This window comes from Ceratotherium simum, chromosome 11 (genome assembly GCF_057802395.1).
Source record: "Ceratotherium simum simum isolate JZ-2026a chromosome 11, ASM5780239v1, whole genome shotgun sequence".
Taxonomy (NCBI): domain Eukaryota; kingdom Metazoa; phylum Chordata; class Mammalia; order Perissodactyla; family Rhinocerotidae; genus Ceratotherium; species Ceratotherium simum.
In genome coordinates, this window is record NC_141910.1 from 73,164,766 (window position 1) to 73,181,526 (window position 16,761).

The 16,761-nt window shown below is 40.0% G+C and overlaps 1 protein-coding gene across 1 annotated transcript in view; it reads right to left on the reverse strand.

Annotated features, from left to right (window-relative positions):
• Positions 1 to 398: 398 nt before the first annotated feature.
• DCDC2C (doublecortin domain containing 2C) overlaps positions 399 to 16,761 on the reverse strand; it is an 86,716-nt gene continuing 70,353 nt past the window's right edge. Inside the window, exon 10 of the mRNA XM_087436404.1 lies at positions 399 to 482. Within this exon, the coding sequence (XP_087292530.1) occupies positions 399 to 482 (84 nt within the window). The remainder of the gene's footprint in view (positions 483 to 16,761) is intronic.

The window sequence follows — 16,761 nt, forward strand, 5'->3', positions numbered from 1 at the left end:
ATTTGCAGCACATTATGTCATTTACTGTATGTCAATACTGTAATATATCATTCTTCTACTTTTCACGGCTAATATGTTACACCAGAAATGCATACACATGAAAACCCTTTGTAAACTGCTTTTAAAACTACAAATCTAAAGAATTATGATTATAAATAAACAGTTATGAAAAAATTTAGGAAAGGAATTTATAATTTGGTGATGTTATAATTATGGGATTTTTATGGAGCAATGTAGGGGGATTGTGGGCAAGAAGTAAGACCTTTTCTCTATCGAGTGTTCTCTGTGTATTTTAACTATATTTCAGGAGACAAATTTGACTAGCTGTTTATAACAGGATCTGACAGATATCCTCACCCTTGGCCGAATTATTACAGAATATGTACATTTCTATTTCTTCAACATCTACTTGACATACCTTTTTTCTTTGTGTTGTGTCTTAAGGAAAATCTTTTCTTAAAAGACATTCGTGAATTGTCTTCCTGAAATAGAAACCATCAGTGTTAGCAACTGATACTTTTTTCTCTGAATGTCAACAAGAGTCCTCAGCATTGGAATGCTCAGCTACAACTGGACTCTGAGAACTGAGGTTTGCAACCAAGGTTAGTCCACTGGAGATATTAATACACGCAGCAATGATTTGCCAAAACATGAAAGCCCGTGCTGGAAGGCCACGCACCTCTCCACGCTCCAGCAAGGGCTGCCTTACTCTGGCCCGGCCTGGGAGTCCAGACCAAGATAAATGAAGCCCATGGATCACCATGGACCAGATATACTCCCCTTGTCTGGCTTCAGGGTCCAGCCCCCATCTGTTGGACTCTTTACTCAGGGCAGTTCAGGGGCCAAGCTGGAGACCAGGACCTCTGGACCCAGTTCATACTGATTCCCATGGGTCACTCCAAGTTTTCCACCACTATCTTGTCCTCCCAAACATTTCCTATATCAAAAATGACCCAGCTTCATCTTGGAACGTAAAAAAGTGGAAAAAGAAACACTTCCTTCCTAACAACAAGAAAAAGCTGGATAATCTACAAAATTACAATCTTCTTGAACTCATCAGAGAGTTGAGATCACAGGGAAACCAACTGTCTTTAGCTTGGAATCTAAGGACAGACAGACTCCTCCAAGGAGATTCAGGGCCTGAGTACTGGCTTCCCTGGGACAGAGTGCGGGCGGAAGAGACTGCCAAACAAGGGGGTGAGAAGATTTCAGCCAAAGGTTTCAGGGAGTGTAGATGGGCATGAGAGCATACAACCAAGGCTCCTTGGATAAATGGCTGATTCTATGGAAAGGGCAGAGAAAATACAAGATGAGCCTGGAGCAACTTGCAGTAATAGAAACAAAGGAAGTTCTTAAAATAACAAAACATGTCAAAGGACATGTCAAAGGAATACAGGAGCCAAGCTGCAAGAATTCCAGTGGCCAAAATAGCAACAAAATAAATAATGTAATATTGTATTATAACCCAAAGTGGAAAATAACTGTACATGAGTCCATAAAGATATGAATAAAAGGGTGGATAAATAAATAAATTGGAGATAAGAAACAAATATTTCTTACAGGTGAATTCCAAAGAACAGATATACGTAGATTACGCTGTCCCACCTGGAGATGGTGGCTAATTCCCACCCTATCTCCTTTTGGAGGCTAGCCCTAGTGACTTGTAGGGAAAGAGATCAATACTAAGTATACAGTAGAGAATCCTAAGAAACAATACATTAACCAAGTAATGAAGGTTAATATTATTAGGGATGTCATGTAGATATCCGCTGATATGACGTTACAAGAAGAGCACTTCACCTCTGTGGCATTCTTCCCCGAACCCCATAACTCCAGTCTGATAATGAGAGAAACATCACTGGGGGATGTTTTATGAGGCCTGCATTCCCTGATATCAAAACCAAAGACATCACAAGAAAAGAAAACTGCAGACTAATAACCCTCTTGAAAACAGACACAAAGATCCTTCACAAAATATTAACACATTGAATCTAACTATATATAAAGAAAGATAATACATCATGAACAAGTGGAGTTTATCCCAGGAAGGTAAGTCTAGTTCAATATTTGAAAATCAATCAACTCAATTCAGCAATTCAACAGACTAAAAAAGAAAGCCACACGTTTATCTCAGTAGATGCAGGAAAACCATTTGACAAAATTCAGCATCCATTCATGGTAAAACTCTCAGCAAACTAGGAAACAAGGTAACTTTCTCAATCTGATAAATGACATCTGCAAAAAATATGTATATAAATATAAACATATATACATATACGTTACATAACACACACATATCCACACAGCTAACCTCACAATTCGTAGTGAAAGTCTGATGTCTCCCTTCAAGATTAGGAGGAGGTCAAGCGTGCCTGCTCTCACCACTCCTATTCAACATCATACTGGAGACCCTAGCCAGTGCAATAAGGTAAGAATGTGAAACAAAGGCATCCAGACAGGAAAGGAAGAAATAATATGGTCTTGATTCACAAACAATATGACTGTCTAAGTAGAAAATCCCAAAGAATCTACAAAAAACTACTAGAGCTAATGAGTTTATCAGGATTTCAGGATATGGCTCAACATACAAAAATCAATAGTTTTTCTATATATTCCTAACTATTGGAAATTAAAATTTTAAGTGCCATGTATAATAGCTCCAAAACAAAATATTTATGCATAAATCTAACAAAATATGTGCAAGATCAGTATTCTGAATGCTAAAAAACATTGATTAGAAAAACCATAGACCTGGCCGGCCCCATGGCTTAGCGGTTGGGTGCTCGCACTCTGCTGCTGGCGACCCGGGTTCGGATCCCGGGTGCACACCGACGCACCACTTCTCTGGCCATGCTGAGGCCGTGTCCCACATACAGCAACTAGAAGGGTGTGCAGCTATGACATACAACTATCTACTGGGGCTTTGGGGGAAAATAAATAAATAATAATTATAAAAAAAAAAAAAAACATAGACCTAAATTAACGGAGAGATAGACTATATTCATGGTATGTCATAGTCAATATTAATGCATAGATTCTCCCCAAATTGATCTATAGATCAATGCAATCCCAATCAATCTCACCAGGATTTCTGCAGAAATCAACAAGTTGTCTAATATTTATTTAGAAAGGCAAAAGTTCTAGAATAGCTCAAAAAAATGTTGAAAAGGAAGAATAAAATCAGAGGTCTTACATAATCAGAGTTCAAAACTACAGTAATCAAGAAAGTTCAATATTGGTGGAAAGAAAGACACATAGATCAACAGAAGAGAAGATTGAGTCCAGAAACAGCCCAACACATATATGTTCAGATGATTATGAAAATTGTGCAAAGAAGTGTAACCATCTTTTCAACAGATGGCGCAGGAACAATTAGATATCCTCACGCTAAAAACAAAAGATGAACCTCATTCCTACCTTGAACCACATATAAAAATTAAGTCAAAATGGGTCCTGGACATAAATGCAAAACAAGAAAGCCATCAAGTTTCTAGAACGAAACGTAGAGGAAAATCTTTGAGACTTTGAGTTAAGCACAGAATTCTTAGATATGACGGGAAAAGCTCAATGTATAAAAGAAAAATTGAATCATAGGACTTCATCAAAATTAAAAACTTCCACTCTTCCAAACACAATGGTAAGTGAATGAAAAGACAAACCACATATTGGGAAAAGGTATTTGCAAAACACATATCTGATGAATCATTTGTACCTAGAATACATAAAGAACTCTCAACACTCAATAAAAAGAAAGCAAACAACCCAAAAATAAAAATGGAGGCAAAAGATTTGAATAGACATGTCTCCAAAGAAGATGTATGGATGGCAAATAAGCACATGAAAAGATGTTCAACATCATTATTCATTAGGGAAATGCAAAATAAAATCAGAAATGAGGTACAACTACAAAACAAATAAAATTTTTTTAACTGGCAATGCAAACTGCTGGTGAGGCTGCAGATCAACTGAAACTCACATTCACTGCTGGTGGGACTGCAAAATTGTACAGCTGCTTAGGAAAAGCTTGCCAGTTTCTTACAAATTTAGATATGCTTTGACCACATGACCCAGCAATCCCACTTCTAGATATTTACCCAATTTGTATATGAACGTTCATAGCAGTTTTTTCAAAATTGCCAAAAACCGGAAACAACCCAAATGTCCTTTAGTTGGTGAATGGATAAACAAGCTGTGGTATATCCATAAAAAGGAATACTACTCAGCAAGTTAAAGAGATGACTAGTTGGTACATACAACAGGATGGATGAATTCCATATGTATCACAGCAAGTGAAAGAAAGCAGATTCAAAAGAGTACACACTATCCAATTCCAGTTATATGATATGCTGGAAAAGGCAAAACCTTAGGACAGAAAACAGATGAGTGGTTGCCAGGTCCTGGGGGAGAGGGGAGGAGGAAAGAAGCGGTTGACTATGGAGGGATGTGAGGGAATGTGGGGCCAATGGATGCACCATACTTGACTAAGCCAGTAGTTACATAACTGTATGTGTCCCCAAAACTCCTAGAACTCTACAATGAAAAGGGTGAGTTTTCCTGTTCATAAATTATACCTCAATTTTTAAAAAGGAGATAAAATGACCCAAGGAGGGAACAATGGCATGAAGTGGTGGATCAGGTGATTCTTCCTGCTGATTAGAATTACAAAACTGAAAAAAAATCACAATTATTAAAATGAGCTCTGAAGGCACTTGAAAACACCAAAGGAAGGCAGAAACGGAAGAGGGTTTACTGTTTCAGACTGCTGTGGTCTCCCACTCTGCAGCCTTCTGGCCTGAGGGTGCTCCTCACCCACCACGGCGCTGGCTGCGGAAAATCACAGCCTTTCTGCCCAAGGTAACAGGTGACCACTCGAGCGGCTGAGCACCTGCAAAGTGAAGGGGGACGTTTTGGAACTGAGAAAGTTGCAGAAGGCTGAGATCCAAAGTATGGTTGTAAAGCCTGCCCAGCTCTCGCTCACCATAACTGTGCATTTTTATACATTTGCCAAAACACCTCCAATTCCAATGGATGTAAATTATACCTCAACAATGCTGTTAAAAACAAATTAGCTTTTGAAGAAAAAAAACCCAGGACAGTACCTCTGGAGCTAGCCTGCTCTGTGGTTTCTGGCCCTGGTAAGCCAAGGCCGCGAGGAGCTGCCCCGGGACAATTATCTCTACAATATGGGAGAGGGCAGCAGGGCCCAAGGATTCCCGGGGGCTCTGTAGCAACACCTCATTCACCTGAAATCTATAATGCCTGAACACCACTTGCCCAGAAAATAGCGAAAGCAAAAAAGAAACTAAAAACATGTCACAAATCCGTGTGTCGAAGTTGACGCACTTTGTCAATGGGAAAGTCTGCAGCATCTCACTGGAGCCTATGTGCACAATTCCAGCAAGCTTAGTTCTCTGTTTCCCCCCCTGCCACCGAGCAGAAGCCATGTGTTAGAGGGATGAGGGAAGCTGCTAGCAGCACGCTGAGAGCCACAGGAGGCAGTCCTGAGTCCAACAGTGAGAGGGGACAGGAAAAGCCACCCATACAAAGTAAGCAGGAGAACTCACAGAGCGCAGCCAGCAGGGGCCCCTTTGCAAAGGGACAAAAGCCTGTAGACCTCAAGCATCTTCGAAAACATCAAACAACACAGCAAAGAGACTTGCTGTGTGCAAAACGATGACTGAAGTGTCAGGAGACAGGTTTAAAAATGAAGAAATTGTGGCTTATCCACAGAGGCATCAGATATATGGAAAATCACTTTTGCAAAACCCATCATGACTCAAAAATGAGAGATAAATGTAGTATTGCTGTATTGGCATTTATCAAACTATGTCACTAAAACCATTCAGTTTGGCATGCAATATCATTGAAAGCGTGTGTAAGCAATCTGTGAGTCCTTATCACCATCTCTAAGATTAAACACTAAAAACTTATTTGCAAAAAACCTAGTCACTTCCTTTAAAACGTCATAAAATACTTTCTACATTTCACAGAAGCACTGGACTGGAAACACAGACATGAGGTGACATTCATTCTTTGCCAGTTTTCAGGGTTCACTTGCAGCTGATATAAGGCAACGCTAATAAAGCATCCCTTTTGACTTTGCTCCCATTTACCACTGAAGAAATAGATTCTCCAAAAACACCCACCTCAGTCACTATATGGAGACTAAATATGGAGATAAAAGAGTGGAGATCCTGGGTTTTTCTTCATATCCATTTCCACTCATGTCTGATACTTTCTCCACCATGAGGGATCTGACATCCTAGCTGATGCCTAGAAAAACTCAGGTAGACCCTGCTCCCAGCACATCAACAGCACCTCTCCAAGGCTCATCCTGGCTTACTCTCATCCTATTTATGCCCTTTCTGTGTTAACCTGCCAGGAACTTCCACTTTCTCTCACCCAAATGCCTTTTAAGAGTGAGCAGACAGAAAAAAAAACCTGTTATCAGCTCTGTGGATAGTTTCTCAGGGTTGGGGTAGGGACATTTCACATAGAGGAGGTTATTTTGGGATCTCTGGATTTTCAGTTACCGATGTTATTGATAAGGGAGAAAATACATATGTTAACTCTACGCATGTCAGTGATTGCATTCATCCCTACTTTAGTTTATATTTCCAAGTTTTAAATAACAACTTAGTCTTGTCAAAATTGACCTAGAAAGGAAATGTCACTAACAATTCAACAGCAAGGAGGCTTTTCCTCAATCTACATTACAATTCTCTATGAGACCAGAATAGGGTTAAAAGATGATAGCATTAGAATTCTCACTGTAAGGACTTCACTTATGAGCACAGCCCAGGTAGATGTACTTTGCAATTATGTTAAGACCATTTCTTCAAATGTCCATTATAACAATGAACCTCTCTTACTTACATATCATGTATGCATTAAAAAGAGTACTCTTCTCCTTTTCTACAGAATAAAGGAAATGAAATCTTTTAAAATCAAAATTCTTACTTTTGATATCAAAATTAGTTACTAGAAAAATGACAGGATTTTAGTAGATATTGATGATAATGTAATAATTATGACCTCTTGCAAAAATCAAGCACAGGCACAATAAGAAAATCCTTCTAAAAATATTTATATCTGCTCCTACTGAGTCCTTCGTTCATGGATTTACCAACATCATTAAAGCAGAGTTTTTAAAAATCAGAAACCAAGAAAACAAAAGCAGTAAATAAAATAAGGGCAACACGTAAAGCAGAATAGAAAATAGTTCTTCAATATATTAGGCACAAAGGAGGAAATTCTAAAAATGGACGAAATGTTCAGTTGCAGAGACTGAAAATGAAAGAGATTTTGATCCTTGTTTTAAATATCTATTTCCTGGAAATGTCAAATATTAGCCAATCACCAGTTGCCTTTTGAGCACCTCCTAGGTGCCCAGGGCTCTGCCAGTCACTGGTACCAGCTGCCGGGAAATGCAAGGTGAGGTCTTCTGGCTCAAGCAATTTACAGTTACAATGAGGCCCTGATTGCTAAATATGAAATGCACATCAAATGAGACCGCAGATAGCTAAGTGTACAACTGTATCAGTGCACAGTAAGTTTTGCAGGATTTCAGAAACCACCCAAGTCTGGAGTGGTCAAGGGTGGTTTCACAGAAGCGGTCAGACTTAGATAGGGACAATAACAGTTTTGAAAAGAACAGTGACACAATTAAAGGGGCAAATGTGGTGGGGGAGAGGGTAAAACAGAGTCAGGAGAGCAGTGTGAGGCCAGGAGTTGACCAAGGTCGACCAGTGTGGAGGCAGTGAGAGGGAGGGGACTCAGAACATGGGAAAGAACTGACGGACTGACCGAGTGAATGGAGATAGGGTGTGAAGCAAAGGGAGGAGTCACAGATGAGACACCACCTCCTCAGACCTGGGCGACAGGAAGAACAAAGGTGCTGTTGACAGAGAGAAGAATGAACTTGTGTTTAGGACGTGACTTACTTGAGGAGAAGTAGCAAATCTAAAGGGAAACGCAGTGCTCATAAAAGTCATGAGGTGTAGACTCTACATGCTATGGAAGGTCTGGAAGAACTGAAGTCACCAGAGATTCCACTCAAGACAAGGGACTGAAGTGGCATGTGGAAACAGAAGTGGGACAAGAGTGGGAGGTCAGCGCAGCTCAGGTCACCTTCAGAGTCATCGGGGCAAACTCACCTATGAAGACAGGCAATAGGGAGAAGCACCAGGAGTGAAAACAGAATGTGAGGTCTCTGCCTCAAGGTGGGGCCAAGATGGAGACACCAGCAGGCTGATGAGAGCAAGAGACGGTCATGTTTATGACCACGAGGTTGACAGGTAGAGTCCAAAAAATATCCCAAAGATTTCAAAGATAGGGCAGATGAAGAAACGATCACTGAATTTAACCATTATAGGTGAATGGTTACAAGAGAGAAGCAACAGTAGACTATCAGAAGTTGAGCCATATCTCAAGGGGTGAATAACGAGAGAGAGAGAAAGTGGAATTGTTGCATATCGGTGCTGGGCATGGAAAACCTGACATGAAAAAGCAACTGCAGCAACCTTCACCTGGAACTATTCCCAAAGCAAATGACAGTAAACGTTCTAGGTTAACAGATGAACATAGGTGAGGTAACAAGGTGCTAGCCACATGTGCTGGAAGGGCCAGGAACAACTTTTTAAAGTTGACACCTCTGCTTACTGGAGAGCAGAACAAACGTTCCAAGGAAGAGGGAACATTAATGGTACTGATGAGGCAGGAAGTGGATAGAGGCCCATGGACCCTCAAGAGCTGAGGAATGAAGACATTTTAGAGGCAAAGGGGATATTCTTTTCCTCTGGGGCTTAAAGAAGCAGTCTGACTAAAGGTACCAACGCCTGGGATGCTGAGCAAGAGGTTATCCTAGATGCTTTTCCTCTTGATTTCTGGTTCATAAACATTAAGAAATGTGTTCTATCTTCTAATATTTGTTATTTTTCTGTCAAAGAATAACAATAGCGAATGATTACTGAGCCCTTACAGTTCATGAATTATCTTGTTTACCTGTCCCAGTAACCCCACAGGGTCTCATCATCCACATGGTAAACATGGGAAAGCTGTGGCCTGGGACAGGTTACGTGACTTAGTCAAGATCACACGGCTAGAGGGGGCATAACCTGGTTTAACCTCTGATCTACAGTCCCTCCAGTCATGACCTGGCTCCCCAGCAGGTAAACAAATGCCCGAGGAACTCCTACTTACAGGGGTCCTGTACCACGTGGGAATCTTCTGTGGAAAATGAATTGTTCTAGACTTTGAACACATATACCATCACCACTCCCGTCTAATGCACTGGTTCCCAGGAGGTGGTCTGTGGATCCCTGGGGGTCTATAGAACCTTCCAGGGGGTCAGTGAGGTCAAAACTATGTCCATAATACAACCAAGACTCGCTCACTTCTTTCACTGTGTGCCATTTGCACAAATGGTGTAAAAACAACGGTGAGTAAAACTACCACTCCCCAAGTGCAGATCAAGTCCGTGGCACCGAACCACACTTGTCACAGCTCTATTCCTCACTATGATGCATTTGCAGTTTTGGAAAAAATGCCCCTGTCACTTAAAACGTCCTTGATGAAGGAATGGAACTTATTAATGTTATTAAATATTGACCTAGAGTGGGTCTTTTTAATGTCCTGTGTAAGGAGATGAGAAGTATACCTACAGCCCTTCACTGCACATCACAGCACTACAACCGTCTCAAGGAATGGCACTCGTGATTGCTCAAGTTGCAGGATAAACTAGCCACTCACTTCATGGAACGCCATTTACCCGAAAGGATGAACAGCAGGCAAACTGTAGTCATTTAGTCACGGGTATTGGGAATTTTCTGGACAAAATGAGGCACCTTAGTGAAAACAACTGACAACGTTCAGGTCCAACAACAAAATTTGAGCATTCAATAAAACTAGAATTTACAAAACATGTATGTGTGTTTGACAACCTCCCAACACTAGAAGTCTTTTCTAAAGATATTCCCGGAAATATTAATGCATGTGATTTTTTTAAAAATAATGTATAATTAAATGTGTCAACATTTGCATAACTCGCTGAACAATTTTTTCCAAATGACAGCTGCATCATGCTGCAAAATCATGTACGGGTAAAAATCCATTCAAAGTGCAAGGTATAACAATGGATTTTAATGTAATAAAAGATAAAAAGTTCACTGATATGGTTTCTGACTCCAAATTGCAACTAACCTTTAAGAAACTACCACTTGTCAAGTTTTGGTGTAATATCAAAGAATATTCACAATTATCCGAAAAGGCTATTAAAACATTCCTCTCTTTTCCAAGTACACATCTATGTGAGGCTGGATTTTCTTCACCTACTTCAATCAAAATATCATATAGCAACAAATTGATGCAGAAGCAGATATGAAACCCAGCTGTCTTCTATTAAGCCGGACAACTAAAGAGATCTGCTAAAATGTAAAACAGTGTCAGTATACTCACTAATTTCTTTTTTGTTTTGGAAAATATAGTTATTTTTCTTGAAAAATGTGCTAGCTATAATAACATGTATTTGATTTGTTATAGTTATTTTTAAACGAATTGACAAATGAATGGTTTCAAATTTCTCAGTTTTAATTCCTAATACAGTAACTGCTGATAGATTTAACCCACATAAACAAAAGCTCTTTGGGGTCCTCAATATTACTTCAGAGTCTAAAGGGGTCTGAGAATAATAAGTCTGAGAACCACTGCTCTAAAGTATTTATCAAAATTTGACGGAGCACCACTGAATTCATCCAGCATATTGCAAACACGAGATGCTAGTGCACTAGTTCTAAGGGTGGTACCATGAGCCTCTTAGCACCTTCCTTTACACTTCAAACCTCCAAGGCCTAAAATAAATTCAGCCAGAACCTCCAAGCTCACCATTTGCAGGGAGAATTTCTGAACTAGGATTTTATTCTTTTCATTAGAAAAAAGTCACCCACTTCACCTATTTAGGTAGCTTTTTATTATCATAATTTTTAAAATCTGATTTTTTATTTTTCTACTTAGAAGCAAGAATAAAAGCTTTGCCTTAAAAATATGGTCTTAACCCCCCTTCCCACAACCTAGGCTCCCCACCCCGTGCCCACCGCCTTTCTGTGGGACTCAGGAGGGCAGCAATTCAGGACTCAGGTGACAACGTCTGCATCTTACCGCGTCTTACTGTGTGGACCTTGCACAGAGTCCTGTCCACCAGAAGGGGCACTGAACGAGGAGTACATGCTCACTGGGTATTTGGAATTGGTTTAAGATATTTGTATGTAATAGGGAAATACGTAAAAATTTTTAAATTACAGTAGTGAGACGAGCAAAGAGATGTTTCCATTTCCTCCTCAGAATATGAAAGGACTGGAGAAGAATTATTTCTAGAGGTGCTTCTGGCTCAGAATTTTAAGATCCCATAGACCCAGTATACTGCGTGGATGGACTGCGCAGGCAGGAGCCTGCTCCTGGGCTAAAGCAGGCTCATTTATCAGGTGCAAGTGCGTAGACTTCGTGATACACGTTTGGGCAGTAGTGACAAAGAATGTTGAGAGAATGTCGCACAGCCTTCTGACACAGAGAATAGAACTGAAGGATATTTAGGAGCATTTAATTCCACCCCAACTATATGTATGTTTACTAAAATTCATTTGTATTCTGTGCCTATGATGTTTACCAATTTGTAAAATGTATTCTTTTTTTTTTTTGGTGAGGAAGATTGTCCCTGAGCTAATATCTGTGCCAATCTTCCTCTATTTTGTACGTGGGACACCGCCACAGCATGGATTAACAAGCAGTGTGTTATGTCTGCGCCCGGGATCCAAACTTGCAAACCCCAGGCCGCCAAAGCGGAGGGCACAAACTTAACCACTATACCACCAGGCCAGCCCCTGTAAAATGTATTCTTGAATGCATTTCAGTGCAAGGTGAAAATTTGCTTTTTGATATATTACAACGTCGAAAAAAGCCTGTCTTTCCCTACTCATTCTATTTACGAGCAGAAAATGTGAATTTTATTTACAAAACTCTTTTTTGCACTACCATGGATTCCCCTCCTTCCAATACCATTATAGACAAACCCTGAGGATGAATAAATAAGAAAGAAATGCCTGACTTGACCTGGTTACGGCCTCATGGATGGCATCTCCGTGCAGTCTCCACAGGAGTCTCAGCTCTGCATTACAACCCCACTATCTCTCATCCCGGCTTTCTCACGAGGAACAGCTGCCAGGTCCACAGAAGATACGCGGAGTCAAGAAAAAAGGTCCCTGAATAATCTCATTTGTGGATCCAAAGAGTCCGTGGACCTTCCAGCCCCTCTCTTTACGTTTCTGACTTTCTTTCCTCTAAACCACTCATGGGAGAAGATATTTGTTTCCCCAAAATATGGCTGTCAATTTAGGGTAACTAAGTCATAAATTCACCTGAAGTACCCAGAGCGTAGTGTAGGCCATCAATACAGATTTCTCATTAAGGCTTCCCAGAAACAAACATTTTAAATGCTACTTTTTGTGCCCAAAAATACTATTTATGGTCCTATGTTACACACACCTAAACTCCAGGTCGTTTGGTGCCTTACAAACACACTGTAAACTGACCACATATATTTATAATTAAAAATAATTCAGATGTTTTAAAAGTTATAGATAGCATCTCTATCACATAGAAAACCCAGTAAATATGAATAAAATGCTTTCCTTTTGTGACTGCAATGGTTTGTGTGTTATGTGGTCATATGTTAATAAAAACTTGTCCACCTGAGGCCAATAGAAGTGTGACAAGATGACCACTCATGGAGAACAGAAATGGATTATGACACACCTTACACCAGGGCTAGACTCACAGCTGAGGGCACCACTTTATGAACTAAAAAGGATCATTTCTTCTTTCTCCATGTCCCATTCCTGCTACTTAGGCATTACAAGGTGGGCATAAAGTTCTATAAAATTTTTTACTCTCACCTCTTGGGAGGTATCTCTGATAACACTTTTTCTTTTTTGTGTGTGAGGAAGATTAGCCCTGAGCTAACATCTGTGCCAATCTTCCTGTACTTTGTATGTGGGTTGCTGCCACAGTGTGGCTGACAAGTGGTGTAGGTCCGTGCCCGGGATCCAAACCCCTGAACCCAGGCTACTGAAGCAGAGCATGCAGAACTTAACCACTACGCCCCAGGGCCGGCCCCTGATGACACTTTTAATTAAGAGTTGCTCACAGCAAAATCCCATTGCTGTTCTTTGCCTATGCCCTAGCAGATGGCCCGAAGTTGGAGTTTTGTTCATCTGCTTAAAATCAATTTTCTGTAACAGATAATATTGTGGACAACTAGTGAATAAAAAAATAAAGTTAAAAATGAATGGCCAAACACAGGCTGCTGAGATGAGGAGCAGAGCACCTACCTGAGCATCTGGCTTAATTTTACCTCCTTTCCCTTTCACAATGTCAAGGTCGACAAGTAAATATGGAGCCCACCTGAGAGACAGAGAGCCCAGTGGCAGCATGTCAGACACACTGCCTTGGTTCTGCCCTCTGCCCAGACACAGTGGCTCAGAGAGGAGGACGGTCTGCTCAAAGAACAGCAGAGCCTGCAGCCTTGGAATGGAGCCCAGACCGCTGCAAACACAGGACTGGGAGACGGGCAAGGATGGGAAGGGAACCTGAGGCCACTGGAGAAGGGGAGCCAAGAGGACATTTTGAGTCCTCAGCCTAGAAACCAGGAGCAAAGGTGCAGAAGCTTCCGAGATGGAAGGCGTGGTGGTGGAAACTGGCCTGCACTTGCTGATTTTTTTTCTAGCTGTATTGAGATATGATTGACAAATAAAAATTGTATATATTTAGGTTGTACAACATCATGTTTTTTGAGGTGTTCAACATGATGATTTAATATACGTATATATTGTGAAATGATTCCCACAACCAAGTTAGTGAACATATCATCACCTCACATAGTCACTTGTTTTGTGTGTGGTGGGAACACTTAAGATCGACTCTCTCAGCAAATCTCAAGTATACAATACAGTATACTGTATTCTTAACTGTGCATTAGATTCCCAGAACTTACTCATCTCATACCTCACTGATATTTTTCACTTGCTACTTCTGCAAACCAGAGTGGAGCCTCTTCCTTCAAGTCTCTAACCATGATTTCTAAAATTGTCATGAATACAACAAAACTGTTTCAATGGAGCCCACCATATGAATAGATAGGTTGGTTCATTCATGTCTGTTCTATTATAAAACATCAATTCAATATTTCCTGTTTTATTAATATAGAGCATTACATAGAATATCGATCTGCAATTATATTGAAGGTGAGGCATCCTTATTATTTTAAAGTGAAAATTCCTTTTTTTACATGATCAAATGAACCTCCTATGTATAGAGGAATCCAAGCTTTATTTTTCTAGAACTGTATAATTCCCTAAAAATTTCATTACTTAATACTTAATTCACCATATCCCACTTAGCATTATTGATGACTGACACGTAGCTTTTGAGACTCCAGTATTGATCAATACGAACCTTGTCTCTTAGGCAAGCAATAAAATACTTAGCTGCAGCGACAGAGCGGCATCAAGATAGTAAAGAGAAAAGAATGGTAAAGATCCTGGGCAGGCAATGAATTTCAAAAATCCATTAAAGAATCAATGCCATTTTCATTTTGCCACAAAAATCCTGAGTCAGAGACAATGCTAGATCAAAAAATCCCTGGTTTTATTGGCCTTTCTGGCAGTGTTAACTAAATGAAAACCCTCTACAGATTGACAGATAAAGCACACAACGAGAGGAAGTTACTACTAGGGATTGGCATATGCATTTCACTTTAGCAACACGTTTAGATGATGTTTTCATCAGTAGCTGCCGGCGATGGAAAATGCCTCATGTTCTGAGCCTCTCATTCATAATTACGTTAAATCATTTAAATATGATTTATGTCAATTAATATAAACCATTACTTTGATTATTTAAAAAAAGATTTCACTGTTTTATCAATCATTTTATAGCTCATAACATATCAACTGCTCACTTTTCCTATAGAATCTTGTCTGGTAGACCACTTGAAGCTGAGGTGCACATTACCGGAAGTGCCCATTTCTTTCAAAACCTCTCATCCTGTAAGATTTCGATCCTCGATGACGTTCTAAGCACAATATGATTTGGGGTGGAGTCATAATGGCAAGAAAACTAAAAAACAAAATAGAACATGACTCTTTTTTAAAGAAAATAAGCACACGACGTTTATCAATGATAGATAACTCCTGCTCTGTAACTATTGCACCAAAATTTTGTTTTTCAATTTTTTGTTAGTATGACTCCACCTAAAGTCTTATCATGTTTTGAAATTTCCAGCTTTTCAGCAACATGAAACATTGAAGACTAAAAGCTTTGAGAGGACCAGATCTCTCTTTCTTATGCCAAATTCTAGTCCTAGAATGCCCAGGTTTGTTCTTTTAAGAATTTGCAAGGAGCCAAGTCACGCTCCTTGGCAGGGGAGGAGAAGACCATGAGCAGAAGACATGGCCCCTGCAGATGCAGCTGACCGTTTCAGCAGGAAAAAATAAACAGAAGGCATGGAGTAGAGAGTTGTTGAAAACTTGAAAGCACACACAAAATAACTTGGAGATAATTAGAAAAAATGGCATGATTAAAATAGCATGTATAATTGCTAGAAGAGAGCATTAAGAAATGACCAGAATGGGTAATTTAAAAGTTTCTTGGAAGAAGTGACTCATGAACCCATTGGAGACGCGGCATTAGAAAAAGAGGGAAAGATGGATCTGGCCAGAAATGTGAATTTAGAAGTCAAGTAGGAGTGAGAACTGACACCACGCTGGAAGGCGTTTCTTCAAGAGGAGCATGGGGCCAGCCCCCCAGGTCCCAGGAAGTGTGGAAATCAGGGAGGAAAACGACCACTGGTATTCCACATGGAGTCGCACACACCTGCACAGCTGGCCAGGCATCATCTGATGATACACCTGCCACTTTTCTCACCGGGGTAGCTTCTTCTGGTTCAAGAGCCCAGTACTATTAACAGAACTTTCTTGGGCAAGAAGATGAAACTATGAACTGCACCTCATTGTGGAGAAGATACAAGCCTTACCACTAAAAGGATGTCTTCCATTAATTCTAGCCTAGGGCAAAGAACTTGCAGACAAAATGATTCTCAATGCTTCATTGCCAAATCAGAGACCAGAGAGCAGACTCTCAACTTATACTGACATTCTAAATGTTTCGATTTATAGACATCAAGATTTTATCAGAACAAGTGACACCCAAATACACTTTTTTAAAAAGTTTACAGCTATCTCAAGGAATAAATTTAATAACAGACATGAGTTCTTTATGTGTGGCTTGGTAATTTTTCTCTCCTGGCTTTTCAATGGGCTAACATATAAACACTTCAAAGGCAGACAAAATCTGCTATTTTTCCATCACATTAACGGCATCTAACTCATGATGCTCCACAGGTTTTGAGGTGTGGTCGAATGCTGACTTCAACATGCATTTGAAGGGACTTTGTCTTGACCTAATCATAATAACATTGTCATAAAACATACAAAACGTACCTCTAAAAGGTGATAGACCATTTCATGAGTTGAAGAATATAAAAGGTAAAAATCTTATTTAAAATACTTTTTTTTACCGATAGCACATGGATTATTAATCAAATTATACTTGATTTTTTAAGCCTTTGGGGAAAAATGTCACAATTATGATTTCATCTTCTTATATACTTTATACCTGAAACTTGTCACTATGGCAACCTGCCTTGATGCCTAT